Genomic DNA, 15,829 nt, shown 5'->3' on the forward strand with positions numbered 1-15,829 from the left:
ACAGCGATGCGACTGAGAGTGTTTTGAAGTAGAAAATAATTGACCGCTTCGCTATTCATTAACGTATAACAAAATTACGTTTCTTTTAATTTTAAAGGACGATGTTCTTTTTGTTTTGACATGATGATGCTCGATATTGTTTCATAAAATATCGTTTACGTGCCTTTTTATTATTATGAACGGTAGTAAAGTAATTTTTCTAAACTGGCACGTGCTTCTTACAAATTAAATAGTATAATTGTAATAGGCGGTTAAAGCTATCTCCTTTTATTCGTTGTGAAAAATAAATGGCTTATTTTCACAAGGTTACTTGTCGCAGTAAGGTGACATAAATAATAATAAATTCCAAAATGAATTCTGTAGGTACTTATTATGATGATTGTAGTAATTTGCAACATAATTATTGTGCTCTATTCTTGTAGATATTTCGAAACTTATATCGCTATTAGGAACGTGCGAATAGAAACAACTTAAAACTTGCACGGTTGTCTTCGTTTGGACGTCAACTTTATTTATTCTTTTTTCTTCTTGCTAATTGGTAAATAATTCTCAGGACGAATTAAAACTGAAAAAAGTTCAACCTGAAATTTCTTCTGGATCGAAAGAAGAGAATCGAAACGCGTGTCGATTACGACGGTATGGTTTCACCGTGTTCTAAAAACACAGCCACACCTTGGCAGCGGAAAAAGAGGTCAGGATATACCGACCAGCGAACACGAGGCACAATGTGCGAATCGAATGAAGGTCCACGAAGGAAGAGTAACAACGATACTCGAACTAATGATACCGTCGACAAACTAATTACACGAAATAGCGGAACACCGGCCCTCGTATCGCGCTGTTTCGATAATTATTTCGCGTATTCCACGAAATTACATCCTCCTGCTTCCTCGAAACGGTACATACGTCCTTTCCCTTCCCCCTTTTCCTTATTAATTAAACTTTCAATCCTGAAACCCCCTATTAAAAACAGATGTACAACACGAAGAATACTATTCCTATCTATAGATACATATCTAGATGAAAGTAGCATACAGTAGAATTCCATTATTTGAATCCCCCGAGAGATGAACTACATAATTGGAGTTCATGCAATAAGAATTTCATCAATCTTCGCCATTACCTATTACTACACTGCAAATTTTGATGCATTTGTGAGAGAAATACGAAGCGTACACATAATACGGAATAATAGGTAAAATATCGGAAGTGTAATATCCCTTATGATTTTTACTGAATAAAACAATTCTCTACTCAGGTCTCATTTTTTCTAAATTACATTCACGAAGATATGCATCTGCATAAATAGCCGCACTCTACCTGTTATACGTACCTTTCGTTCACGTATAATAAAGACTTACGTAGCAACAAGCAAACGAATTAACTAAAAGTCCATTGCGATAAAAGTAGTCCAGATAAACAAAATTACTCTATTCCGCCATAGTTCTACAGCTCGATACCCGAACCAAACGTGTCCCTAAGACGTGCACATCCGCTTCCATTCACCCCTAGAACGCTTCCTCCTGTCAGTTAAAAGGAAATCGTCGGACGTTTCATCCCGAAAGCCAGTAATCATGCTAGTCGAACTTCCAAAATTGACCGAACGTATACGCAAACCGACCGATCCTTGTTTTTTTCCACGAAGCTCGATAATTAGCCTCGTTCCTCGGCAATTTAGCCATTTATTCGTTACGCACCGAGAAAGAGAAAGAGAAAGAGAAAAAAGAGAGAAAAAAAGAGAGCAAAAAAAGAGAGAGAAAAAAGAAGACGATATGGCGTATGACACCGACCGCTGGTGTCTGGTCCTCGAGTAGCAGGTACTTCCGGTGCCAGAAGGCGGCCACCTCATTGTCATTACGTCACCAGAGGCTGTCATTTGGTTTTTCAAGCATCCGTTTTTCTCACCGCGAGGATAGAGGGCTTGATGATCGTAATTACACAGAGGCCGCTTCGAAGAAGGACGTTCTTAAACAGATACGCGCGTGCGTGCACGATCTGCTTCGAAAACACGGTCGATTGATCGAGGACCTGAACCGGTGCGTGGACCAAACTGGTTATCAGTTCAAGGAATATATTCCATCCTTTGATTCGCATTGTACTGGCCGATAATAAAATATGCATGTACCGATATGTGGAGCGAAAAATGGGCTATTTTTTTTTTTTTTTTTTTTTAAAGGAGATATTTCTTATTGACAGCTTAGCTCCGAGCTGGGCTTAACACGTACTTTGTTTCATTCGATTTTGATCGGTTTTGTGTGTAGATGTTTATGTGAAGAGGACGTAGGTACGCGAGGTTTAATGGCGAGATAGCCCGTTGTCGTAATCGTCGAATATATTTAAAATAATAAATTAATATACAGCCGTAAACGTGAGTCGTTATTACGAAGTATAAATCGCAAAATAAAATCCCGGAATAAATACTCTCGTTAATGCTCGTCGCGTAACTCGATAAGATACTCGGAGATACTCTAGATACTGTTAGATACTCGATATGTACTGAGTCGCGATCGCGTCCGTTTATTTATACTGGTCGGGGGAGAGTCGGAAAATTCAAATTCGTCTTCATTCGACGATTGCATGTAGCGGCGACATTGTTTTGCCCGGAGTCTATTTGTTCTTACATTACTTGTAACCTAACGATCTTGATACTCCGAGGCAAAACAACATGATTTGAATTGTTCTCTGACCCATGTGCCGCTATATGTGTTATGAATGAATTTAGTAAGCGTGGTAATCTGTGATAATAGAGCGAAGTCAGAGGGATTCGAAATAGAAAGAAAATCGAGTTTGTCAACTCGTTAAAACTATACGTGAATTTAACCACTGCTTGATTCCATGAGAATTGATCATTCACAGGAAGTTATCCTACATGCGAAAATAAATTTTAATATAAAACATAATGTTTCCATTTTGAATATCACTTTCAAAAACTCAGAGAAATATATACTTTTAGCTCTAAATTTAATTACTTCTATAATAAAAGGTATACAAAAAGTCATCAACAGTAAAGAAAGTGAAATTACAGAGATTGACCCTTTTTTAACATATTTTTTACCATAAGTTGTTCGAGTTGCCATGCATGGCTGAGGACGGTATAAATATATCAGTTCATTAAAGTGGATAGGTACAAGAAACAATTAATAGCTTGGTAGAGAGAAGGCGTGCATTCGTTTAAAAAGTGTTTTCCTGCCACGGTTTTGTTGGCAAGATTTAGTAGATCGGCGAGAGGATGGTCGTTTGGAAAACATTCTAGCGCAATTTATGCGCATTTAGTTCAATGATTGATGAACAGTTACGCGAAACCAGTCGTTGCCATATTCGCCGACCCAAATGCCGACTGCTTCGTATTCCGGTGACCATTAAGAAATTCAGGTGGCCATTTTTTCATTGAAAATTCGAAGTAAAATTCATCTGTATAATATATGTATCTCCTTTGCGATTTCGCGCGTTCTCCTAACGAATTAACGTAACTGTTTCATTTTTCAACAACTTTATCGTTCACAATCTCAAAGTTAAAATCTCACATGAGAAAAATATTTTTGTAGATATACTGCGTTCGACCATACAAAACGATAAGAAATTGAACAAGTTGAGAAAGTTGAACATTTGATTTTGGCTTTATTTTGTATAAAAATGTGTATGAAAAAATGTACGTGATAATTGTTAAGAAACTGGAAACAGCGTGGTAGATATACTTGTTATAATAAGTAATTAGTAACAGAACAAACCTCTTTTTAAATTCTACTTCTTTGGTTACGCTCATCGAAATATGAAACTTCCACATGTGCATGAATATTCACAACCTAATAATTATGCTTCATTATACTTAATAGCTTTATTTTACGTTACATACAATACTCGACTAGTAAAGAACATATCTCGGCCGTGAAAATAATTAAAATAACAAATCAAGTCCGAGTAATACAAAAACACAATTCTACCAACATAACAACCACTTCAAACGAATTCAAATTACCAACAACTAAAATTATTACAAAATTAGTTGTTTCGTTGTTTTATCGTTATCCCTAAGAAACAACTGAATACAAAAATGAGTGAAAAATGCAATAGTCCACTACGGTATTTTAAAATAAACTTTAGGATTATTATCTTTGTATTTGGTATTACTTTTGCATCACTCTGTATTAGCTCACCAATCCATAGCGATTGGGAACCAGTGGTGAACGAATTTTAAGGACGATCAACGAACGGCTGACAATGGAAAAAAATTCGAATCGATGATCGATCAAACGGTTTAACGGCAGGGATTGCCATCGTTATTACCGGACACGGACAAAAATCGGTTAGTGGAGGAGGGTAGAGGACGGGATGCCGCGCGCGCCAAACAAATCGTGGCTAATAAGAAGTTGATACATGGTGGCGAGCTGGAGGGGGCCAATACATAAAAATAAGATAAATTTTACACTTGGCTGGTGATGAATGGAGGGATGAATTATTGAATAGTTAAACACACAGCGCCGTACCGGACCAGCTCGCCCCGAGCTCAGGCCCAAAGCCGGATCGGTGCATCGTTCGTGGCCAGGGCCGCTTGTTTCGCCACGAAATCTCCGATTCCATCTCGTTCTCCGCCTGTCATCGATCCTTTCGCGTATTTCACTAATTTCTCGCGATGCATTCTCCTCAATAATACTGTTTCCTCCTTTGCGATAATTTATTTCACTATTCCATTAGAAAATTTCTAAAGATTGCACAGCCGAGAAGATTATTTCTTTCTACCAAACGTCCTTTTCAAACTGAAACTTTCTAAATTGGAAATAAAAATTAGACGCTTCGAAGATACCGTGACAAACATTGAAAAATTATAAAATATCCGATACAATTTTTCAAAGAAAAATTGAAACTCGAGAACCTGAATCAAAGATTCGTTGCTTTTACGGGCGAATTATTTTCCACCAGTCATCCGTACGATCGCCAAATTAGGGCAGTTAACGAGGCTTAATGAGCAATTCCGAGCGGTCGTTGGGGCTTCAATTAATTCCGCGCGCTTTTTTCCGCACGGTCAGAAGACTTTTCGAGCGGACGAAAGAGGAAAGGCGAGGCGAACGATGCCGGAGCGCTCGTCCGTTCCTGCGGCATAAATTCACCTGCACGTTTCACTTCGTTATGGCTCTATTCACAGTGCCGTAACCGCGAGGACGGATATTCCTTGCTGTGCGGCCCATTCACCACTGGCTGGGGTCCCTTTGGGCCCAGCAGCCCTGATCGCGGGTGGAAGATGCACTGCGCGTCCTGCCGATTGTTTAATCGACTCGCCCTCCTCCCTTCGTCCCTCTTTTCGGTATCCTTCGTGGAAACTTTGTTTCTACGTTGGACCGGACGTTATTTACAATAGACAATCAGGGATTCGAACGGGAACACAAACATTTATTCCTGCTGGAAATGAGCTGCGAGTGAAGCGGAGTTAATCCTTTATAAGGACGCGAGAGAATCGTTTTATATTCTCGTTATTTTACTATTTCGCTTTTGTTCTTATGTTATTATCTTCCGGTGCGGTTGAGGTAATATCGTTGATAAAATTTGACGACTCGACGGAGTCATAAATTATCGGTATCAATAAATATCGTAATGTTAAGAAATTTGGTACAAGTTGAAGAAACAACGGAAATTCACGAATCTCGCATTAAGTTGCTTGCAATTTTCGATCATCTTTCCAAAGTATGAGTATATATATTGTAATATTTGAATGAAAATTAGAAAATCAGGAAATCTATGACTTGCAGCTTGTAACTTGTCAATTTACTGATATCATTACGTACGGCGACCACTAATGAAAAATCGTGATCAATATTCGCTTCGTGGTTTCAAGGGCAACGAAAAATGCGGTTACAGACAATGAATTCAGAATGAGTGGTAAAAAATGAGATCTAGATCGAGGTGATGTAGGGATTTTTCAAGAAATACGTTTCCTTCTTGTTTGGTGGCGAAACTATTACAGGCAAGATACAGTACGCTTGATATGATGTTTGAGCGGAGTTAACGAGTAATTATCTCCTAACCAAAAGTAATTTCCATGAAATTTCTGAAGTGTATTAAATCAAAAGCCATCATTCTTTAAAATCTTACAAAAGAATCCTCCTATGATTTCACACTTTTTTATGCTTTGTAATAAAACTTGAAAATTACGTGCATATATTTCGATATCTTTTTCAGTATTCCTTTTATACGCTTGTTACTGGATTATCTCACTTGATTATTACATTATTGCATCGCTACCAAACGTTTACTATTCTCATTAAAAAGAGAAATGATAAGCAATCGCTAGCCTTTTCCCCAAGAGCAAAGAAAAATTTGATTATAGCGAATGAATTATTAATGTCTTCCAGACACTGATTAATTTCGTACGTCAGAAAATTCAGAAAGGCGATTATGTTATAACCATTATTATTAATTCATTTGATTTTAGCATCAAATTCAACAGTAATCAAATACGAACGACTATTGATAAAAGACGAGCGTAAAAAATATCCAAAGTCCACATTATAATATTTTACTACGTAAAAGAAATTTCTACTTACGTTCCACTTCTCCGAAAATGGTCGCAAAAATATCCTCTAATCCTCTACGATTCTACCAAATCGTGTACAACCATGTTACGAATTAACAAAGTTGCAGTAGTAGTCGGTCAACCTGTGTTTCCCTCACGTAAAAGTTAACAAAGACGTGAGTGCACACTTTCTGCGGTATAGCTCCTCTTATTATCGGATGATTTTCTATATTCAGCATTCTTAACGAGAGGAGACTCGAATTGAGAGACAGCGAAAAGTGAACGTCGCGAAGGAGTTGGAATACGAAGACCAGGGTCGGAAGCGACACGGCAATATGTAATGGGGCACCAATTATACGCGTGACACGGGGCATCGTTATAATTGGATACGAGGTGTTAAATCTGCTGGGTGTGGCTGGTTACGGGAGTTATGAGTGTTCCAGCAATAATGGTCTTGTCGCGGCTCGGGCTATACATATCTCTCGCACGAGCGAAACGCATCACGGCGCCGACTAACGCGAGGGGAGTCTATTAAATTACAGCGTGTGCTCGCTGCGACGTAGAAAGTAGGTAAACGATATCCTCCTTCGGCTACGGAATTAAATCTTGCCCCGATCATACGATATCTAAACCATTCGCTGACTCTACGAGCACTCTCGTCTCTTCCGTGAACTATGCTTCCCAATGTTACTCCATTCGGGCCAAATATGAGCAAACTGCACCGTCTCACGAAAGTATTCCAATTAATAGTTTCCATTCCATTTCGATTCCAGATCAATTTCCTGGAAAATTGACTTTTCCTAATTGCGCCACTTCTTTTCTAGTGAACCGATGAAGTATTGTAGCACTCAGCGATTTGACTCGCACCGTATTAGTTGAAGATTAATTACACGGCCAAATTGTCAGTCAGAATGCACAGTATTCATCAATTATATATTATATTCGTTAAAATCGTCATTGCGATCAATTTAAGAAGGTAAACGAACAGATGTTAATACCAAACGATTACATTCTTAAAACTGTAAACTCAGTTCACTGTAATGGAACGTACATTGTAATGTGTCGAACCTTTGCTTGTAATGTACCGTCTTCTAACACTGTGCGATACCGAGGAGATCGACTAGTATTTTTAATCGAAACTTGGCGAAAAATTGAGAGAAATCCGGTAACAAAACGGGAATAGAAAGTAATTTCAATAATCCTCAAACGTAGGATAATTGTTATATTTTATACGAGAGCGAGAAAAAACCGTCTGAAAATCTGTAGCGAGCGAAGGCTTTGAACCCAGAAGACGTTTGGCCAGTTGAATGGAGTAAAGGCCTCAGAAGCAGGTTCATTACAAGGCTATAAACGCACGTTAGAAGACCATAAGGATGCGCGGCAATTACTTAAGAACAAATCAGCCGAAACCCGGCACGATGGCTGTTGTCCATCAAGAAATCATCGACCTCTTGGTGAATGGTTCTTTAGTTGCTCTGGCAATTTCCGAATGCGCCGCCTGTTAGTAGACCTTTCGGCTGGCCCGGTGTAATTAAAAGATAGCATGTTGCGAACATTCGAACGGAAATATCCATCTAAATCGAAATCACGTGATACCCTTTTTCCATTGGACGCAATTTCGTAATCATTGCAAGACTCGATAAAGAGACCTTCGAAGGGATCCTTCGGAAAAAGTCTGAAAAGCTTGCGAAATTCCAAAGATTGGAAGAGAAAGAGAAGGTATAGACAGAGCGCGGATTTTCATACAATTTCATATTTTTACGCGGATAGCTGAAGAAGTAGAATTTATACAAACATTTGTTGTATTTCTGCATATTATGCGCGCTTTGTACATTTTCATAGTTCTCATAGAAGCATAAGTATCCACGGTCTAGATATGAGAATCTAAAACAACGCGAACGAACTCGCGTAAGACAAGGAATCAGAGAATCGACGAACTCGATAGACCGACTGGCTCCGAGTAATTAAAAGGTAGAATGTATCGCGAACAGTCGAACGGTCTAAATCTCGTGATATCCATTTCCTATTTAACCGCAATTTCCAACTCGTTGCAAGACCGGAGAGAGGGATCTTTGAAAGGATTCTACGAAAAGTTTAAAAATCTGAAAAAGAACTTGAAAGAGTGTAAAGTTTGGAAGAGAAGGGAGGATCTAAGGGTCTAAAAAAGCGCGAAGTGGACTCGCGTAGGGAAAAGGAATCCGAGTAGTCGGCGAATTTCGATGGTGTGCGTAGTTGATGGATCGTTTGAAAAGAGATCGGGCCCCTTCTCAGCCGAACAAGAACGAAGCTGACAGTCGAACGAGTGAAGACCGGAGAGAGACTGACTGACTAAAGTATAATCAGGTTTCGACTGAGTCCGCGGCCGCATGTAATAACAGTAATCCCTTCGTTCGCCGGTAATTTGGCCGTTCGCTCAAAAACTCCAAATTATAGAAGCTGCTGTCATTAGGCCACGGTGAGCATCGTGTATCGCGGGCCACCTTCTTCCCCGAACCCTCGGGAATTTTGGGGAAACTCCGCTCACCATCCCTTCCCGTCGATCGTTAGCGATCGAACGTTTAAACGGGAGGTCGCTTTTCCGCGATTCTCGCAATTATGTTGCCTGATGTTGTCTCGTTGAGCACTGTCGCGAGTGTAACGCGTACAGGATGTTAATTACCAGGTGTAAACTACGGGATCTACACGGTGTCCAAGACACCGTATCTAATTGCGAGACATCATCCCAACAAATCTACGTTTAGATTCAACTTTTTCAGTTCTTCTCGTAGAAACATGAATTTTTCCAAATACCCATAATAGTCTTCGGTCTTCTCTACAATTTTGTGATTTTTAGTTCACGTCTCAGAGGATTGTACATATCAGTTAAGATCTGTCTGTTCGGATCAATACTTTCATATTTGTATATTTGTATTTTGATGCCGCTAGTATTTCTCAATAACAGGTGACGTTATATCAATAATAAAGCAATTCACTTTATATAATACGATATGACAGCTTTCACTCGGAAGCTGTCACAAAGTAAAATTTATGAAAGCTTTCGTACTGAAGATTTCCAATTCCAAGTAAAACACCAATAACTCAACACCATCAAACGAAACGCTGTCGAATTGAACGTGAGGAGGATTAGTCGTTATTAGGTTGAGCGAAATAACGAGAGCGAAATATTGCTGTCGCAGTCCGTCAAATATATTTTTGAATAAATAAATAAATAAATTACAGACGAATTGTCTGTCGTTGGTACAAATATAAGTTGCGGAATTAATACCCGATAAATACTCGGAGAAACTCTGTAGATCACTTCGGTATTCGTTTACACACGTTGATGCTCTTCGATACTGTTCGATAACTCTTTCGCTCGCGATCGCGTCCGTTTATTTATACTGGTCGAAACAGAATCGGAAAATTTGAATTCGTCTAGGTTTGACGGTTGTATGTAGCGGCGACATTGTTTTGCCCGGAATCTATTTGTTCTTACATTACTTGTAACCTAACGATCTTGATACTCCGAGGCAAAACAACATGATTTGAATTGTTCTCTGACTCGTGTGCCGCTACAAACGCTTGCAGCTTGAGATCTTCCAATTCAGACGGTCCAACTGAAATATACAACATCTGAAAGAAATGGCACAAAGTCCTATTTATTCCTAAAACTCAAATCCTCTCAAACCAACCCAAACGATTAAACAAATTCGCAAATCACTCAGATACAAGAAGACGATCGTTCAAAAACTCTATCTGTTCTACCTATTCTAAATCTCTAAGATCCATCCAAGTCTCGAATCAAGCCATAGGAGTCAAAATCCCTCATGTAGCCCGAGGAAATGCGTAGAAGTGGCGCGTCCTTAAAACTTACGTTTGCCTAGGTCCATCAGAGCCCGAGGGAAGGACTCCTTGGATCCGTAGGAGTTGAAGAAGCCGAGGAAGAAGCAGAGAGCGAACCAGACAGAACGCCCTGGGGCCACTCTCTGCCGGATAGTCGGTCTCATTCTGTTCCTCTGTTCTTTATCGTATCAAAGGGAAGCTAGTGGGCAGCGACGAGAAAGAAGATCGTCGACTGTACGTCTCGAAACACCGTTTAAAACTCCATTACGCTGTTCGCTCGTGATCCCTTTGATCGCACGGCGAGTTCCTCTCAGAGTCAAGAAACTCGAATCGAGAACGGTCGTCGATCGTCGGATGTTCTACGGATCGAAGACGATCGAAGAAGTTCAACCCCACCAAATGAAACTCTTTACTTCTCTCTTACGAGATCGTAACTCGAAGCAGACGAAAATTCGTGCAGTTAACCCCGTTCTTTCAGTTGTTTCCCAGCAAATCGCATTTTCCTATCTAGTTTTCTGTTAGAAAATTTCTTCGATTCGGAGAAAGAATATTGGGTTGTTTGGAGAGTTAAAGTAAGAAAATTTAATGATACTGTGTCATAGGATTGCGTCAAGAAACTTTTCGTCTTTTTCAAATTACATGTACATTCTTTCTATGTTTAGTAATTTTTGCACGCTTCTAGAGTACGTACGTATTCAGCTGTGTGGTGTCAAACGATACTGAAAATCCTAATTAATATTTAATGCTTTCTAGTCTAGTACTGTTTTAATGTTCGTATTTTTTCGAACGTAAAATGTTTGAGAACCACACCAGGGTCAAATAACATTTTACGAAACAACGAGTAAGATAGGGTTTGGTTCATACGCGAAAGCTTCAACTTCTGAGTAGCATGTCGAACGTTTTTATCCCCTTGATAATCGGAGTTTTATTCAAATTAGCAATCCAGGAAATAATGTCATTCCGCGAGTTCTTTCGCAGGAAGGAGAAGTATATTTCACCCCCGACATATCAGCCGAGGGAGAAAAAAAAAAACTGTACGTAATACGGTGAAATACAAATATCGACAAATGTAAAATACATTCGGGTAACGTGAGTCATTACAATAAAACGGCGCTGTTGGTTTAAATTACCCTATCGGTCGATTATGTCACGCGTCTTTTTTATGTATGTTATACTGCCATGAATATGTATGGCCGGTTATCGATAAATAATCGTGATTATAATTGTAAAACTCGGCCCAATAAATTTCCTCCAGCGCGATATCGTTTTTGACGCTCAAAATGTTCACCTACCAACACTTGCGTGAAAATTAATCCTTTCAAGTTTAAAATTGATAGTGTCATATTTGACAATTTGTCTGAGCCTGTCTCAGATTACATCATCAAGCCCGGTGTAAGCAGTCAGATATACCCAGCTTTACTTTCTATATTTCCTTCAACAACTTTTTTATTTTTTAATGAAAATATCACAAAACCGCACCTTCGAATATTTCTACGTCCTAAACTTACCTATGTTGAAGATTTAAACGTTAAAAATTTCAACTTACACATGCATTGTTAAAGATTAAGGGGATAAACGACACAGACGATCAATTCATCGTCGTTAGCAAGATAAACTCTTTCGGTTATCAACTTTTTCAACTACGCTTCTTTTATCCAACATCTTAAGATTTCATCTTCTAAAAACTCACCCTTCTCAGTTAACTACAAGAGCAACGAACGTCGGACCAAGGAAGATGGAAATCAACGTACTACCAAAAATGTCTATTCGCCAATTCAACGATGCTGACCGTCACGCGATGAAAAAGAATGGGAAAAAAGGAAAGCGAGGAAGCTAGGCCGATTCGGCTATATCTCAACTAATTACGAGCAACGTATGCAAACGATTCGAGTAAAGTTCAGGCGGATATTCCATGGCCAGAGGCCTTCCCCTTATTCGCAATCAGTGCCGCACTCCGTCTCTGTCAGCTTAGCACCGGTTATCCCCGGTCTATCTTTCTCTTGATGTATCGAACATTACACACGTATATGTATCGTGTGTCGCGCGTACCTGCGACTATATTTATGCGTGTCTGATAGCTGTGCGAGCGCGAGTGTCGCGTTCAAGACGCGTGCACTCGTCTACATTTCCGTGTAGCCGCGCGCCGCGAGAATTAAAAGTCGCCGGATCGTGTTGCCCTTCTTATTTAAAATATCCTATCAGCCATTACGAAATATCCGAGGGAAACTGACGTTTTATCGATGTTTTCGTGGCATCTTTGTTTTTCAATTTAAATTCGCTGTTCTCCTCGCTTTGTCTCCGTATTCGTCGCGTTCGCGTCACATGTTTTGGAATACTTTCCTTTCCAATACTTTATTCATAAAATATTACAGATAAAGTAGCTAAAATGGAGATAAAATATTTGACACGAAAGGGATAAGACGAAAGAAATCTCTGTTTCGTAAAGATACGAATCAGAATAACAAACTACTAATGTCAATTGTGCGTGCCTCCGAGAATGTTTAATATCGATACATAGTTGTGAAGCGATGATTAAACTCGTCCAAAATTTATATCTTACACGGCGACTTTCCTGAGTATAAATGTCCAACAGCATTCTCGCGATACAAACACGTCGCGTTGTGCTCGTTCGTGGAAAGACACAAAAAAGTACAAACTTTCGGATGCAATCACCAAGATATATTGTTTTAATTTATTCAACTATCCAACGCTCCTATGTCCATCGTTAAAGATGTAAATCACGTCGAAACTCTCAATACTTTATTTCTCTTAAATTCGAAACTTTGATTCGATGTTTGCTTAATGAATTTCACTAAATTGCGAAAGAAATCATACGGATAATTATCCAGAGTCTAAAAAGAGATCACTGAATCTCAGAATATAACGAGACAAAGTTCCAGAAACAGAGTTACAAAGGCAACGACAATCACATCGCGGCGATTACAAAGTGGACAGGCATTCGACATGAAAGATTCTCCTATTAGCGTTCAGCCGTGGTGCAATAATGACGAATCTCGGTTCAGCTCTGTAATTTACGATCTATACATATACCTAACCGTCGAGTTAGCGCATAATCGATCGTGTTCATGTGAAAAACATTGCCTATAGACTATTCGAGGCTTGAAATCGGATGAAATGTATGTCTTTGAAACGACTGGCGAACGTTAAGTCCACCATTGGACGCGCTTCACGTGCAAACACCCTCCTTCGATCCCATTAGCACCGGCTTTAGACACATGAATTGTATATGCGCCGCGTCACGATACTTCGTGGCCTATCGTTCTCTTGAATAGCTAACAAATTAGCACCCTTACGTTTCCCGCTTTCCTTCGTTGGTTTTCCAAACCTTCCAACAGATCTATACGCGTATAACAAGGGGAAGTCACCACCTTGATATCTACTCAGCTTATTTTCCAGATTTATTCCGGTTGTATATATACGAGTAAGTCACGACAAACGCGCGGGGACGATCGTTTGAATAATCCAAGCAATGGAAACACAATCAAATTAGAAGCCAAGTAACGAGAAAACAAGTATGAAATATGTCGTCGGCATTCAGCATTTCGTGGTGCAGACAATTGCTATTTTTCCTTTTTAGTCATATATTACGTAAGACGTTGGTAATTGACGCCGACGTGTGGAGAGAAACGAGAAGATAAATTTGATATAAATTGAATTACTGAAACGACTGCAATTAACGTAACGACGTTCGCTTCGGTGTGATTTTCGTGGTTTTACGGCCGTCGCTTTACGAAAAATGAAATTTATCAAACCCGTATATACGAGACTTTCGTTCTACGATTTTCTCGTTTCATTTAGTAAACTATATAAGCGACATCATTATCATAATGCATAAAATGCGGCGACATTTCGTGCACACGAGTGGATAGAGTGTTCTCCATCGACATAGTAAAATGTCAATTACCCTTTAAATTGCTACATATGAAAGCATCGACCATGCACTCTAATCTCATAGAAAATCATCTCGATGAAATAGTTTCGTAAAAGGTTCGATAAATTCCAATTGAGATATTATTACTTTAAATCATAAGGTACCTACCGCATATACAGTTGCCAGTTGCTCACGAAAGTATCTGAACATTTATGTTTATCTTTTCATAGATATATTACGTGTTTTATGCAAAATGGGGTGCAACTATTGTAATCATACTGCTAAAATTCGAAACAAATTTGAAACAAATTTGAAAACATACATAGAAGCTACAAGATATGTATGTTTTGCATATGTATGTTATGTGATGCAAGTATATATTTCGAAAAGATCACAAAAGTATTTAAACAGCCAATTATACTCGCTATGTTAATGACCCTCGATATTCAAATGGGTTACTTTTAACACGTATCATATACTTAAAATGACTATGCAATGGAGATGCATTGCTATAAATATATCGCAATTTCTACGTACATCTTCGTCTCAAATAATACTTATTCAGAATATCGACGCGGAATTACTCGTTATCTTACAAATTTATCAATTTACTTTCATTCATATACATGATTTACGTTCCTACAATTTTAGATTCACACTCTTGTAAATTCATTTAGCGCTAGTTGACGAATGATAAAAACTCGTATAATAACGAAATACGACTACAGGCTGACTGACCCTACTGTACATTATCCCTAACCTTAACTTAACATACTTTGTAGGAGATAATTTAATCTCAAATTAGCTTTCAAGTATCTGACGTACAATAAAATATCTATTTGGAGATGGCGCCAGTATTTCTCCATTATAATCACAACAGCCGTGCTTTGTTGCAGCATCAATAGAGTTTTCTATAATAGATGTCCAATACTTTCGATACATGAGTCACTATACATTCATACATTGTATATGCATATATACATTGATGGTCATTTATCCACTATAATGGGATACAGTGTTACCAACCTTTTTCCATTTCGACGTCGTCTTTTGGTGGCATAGACGGTTCCCAGTTGGCTCATGGCGACCGGGTTGTTGGGTCCCGACGCCGTCGTCGGAGTCGGTACCGGCGCCGAGGTGGGCGTCATCGCGGGATCAACGACGTGGGGCTGAGGGTGAGAGGCGGTCAGGGTGAGCTGAGGTCCCGGGGGATAGCATGCCGCCGTCACGTAATCTGTCGCCGCGAGGGACGCGCTCGCTGGTCCACAAATCCCGGCGACCACCCCCTGCACTCCACCCCCGATGCTCGTCCCGCTACCACCGCCACTTCCTCCTCCTCCTCCTCCTCCGCCTCCTCCACCACCGCCAGCGACACCGACAACACCCCCAACCACCCCCAGCCCCGCCGAGGCGGTCCTGTCCAGCGCGTACACCGTGCAGACCGTGACGCTCTTCTTTGACTTTGCCGACGCTACGTCATCGTTGTCTGTCACTGGCTTGTCGGCCAGCTGCCGGCGTCGAGCTTTCCACTCTCGATCCCGGTGCTCGGCGTCGGGACGATGCAGCTGCGACAGCTGTTCTTCAACTTCAAACAACGTACCACTGATAAT

General features: G+C 39.8%; 1 protein-coding gene across 1 annotated transcript in view; it reads right to left on the minus strand.

The window, feature by feature from the left end:
• Positions 1-15,514, minus strand: part of ss (aryl hydrocarbon receptor spineless) — a 156,827-nt gene extending 141,313 nt beyond the window's left edge. Inside the window, exon 1 of the mRNA XM_069128836.1 lies at positions 15,246-15,514. Coding sequence (XP_068984937.1) covers positions 15,246-15,367 — 122 coding nt within the window. The 5' untranslated portion in view covers positions 15,368-15,514. The remainder of the gene's footprint in view (positions 1-15,245) is intronic.
• Positions 15,515-15,829: the final 315 nt, after the last annotated feature.

Source organism: Bombus flavifrons, chromosome 15 (assembly GCF_040668555.2).
Source record: "Bombus flavifrons isolate JBK064 chromosome 15, iyBomFlav1_principal, whole genome shotgun sequence".
NCBI classification, from domain to species: Eukaryota; Metazoa; Arthropoda; class Insecta; order Hymenoptera; family Apidae; genus Bombus; species Bombus flavifrons.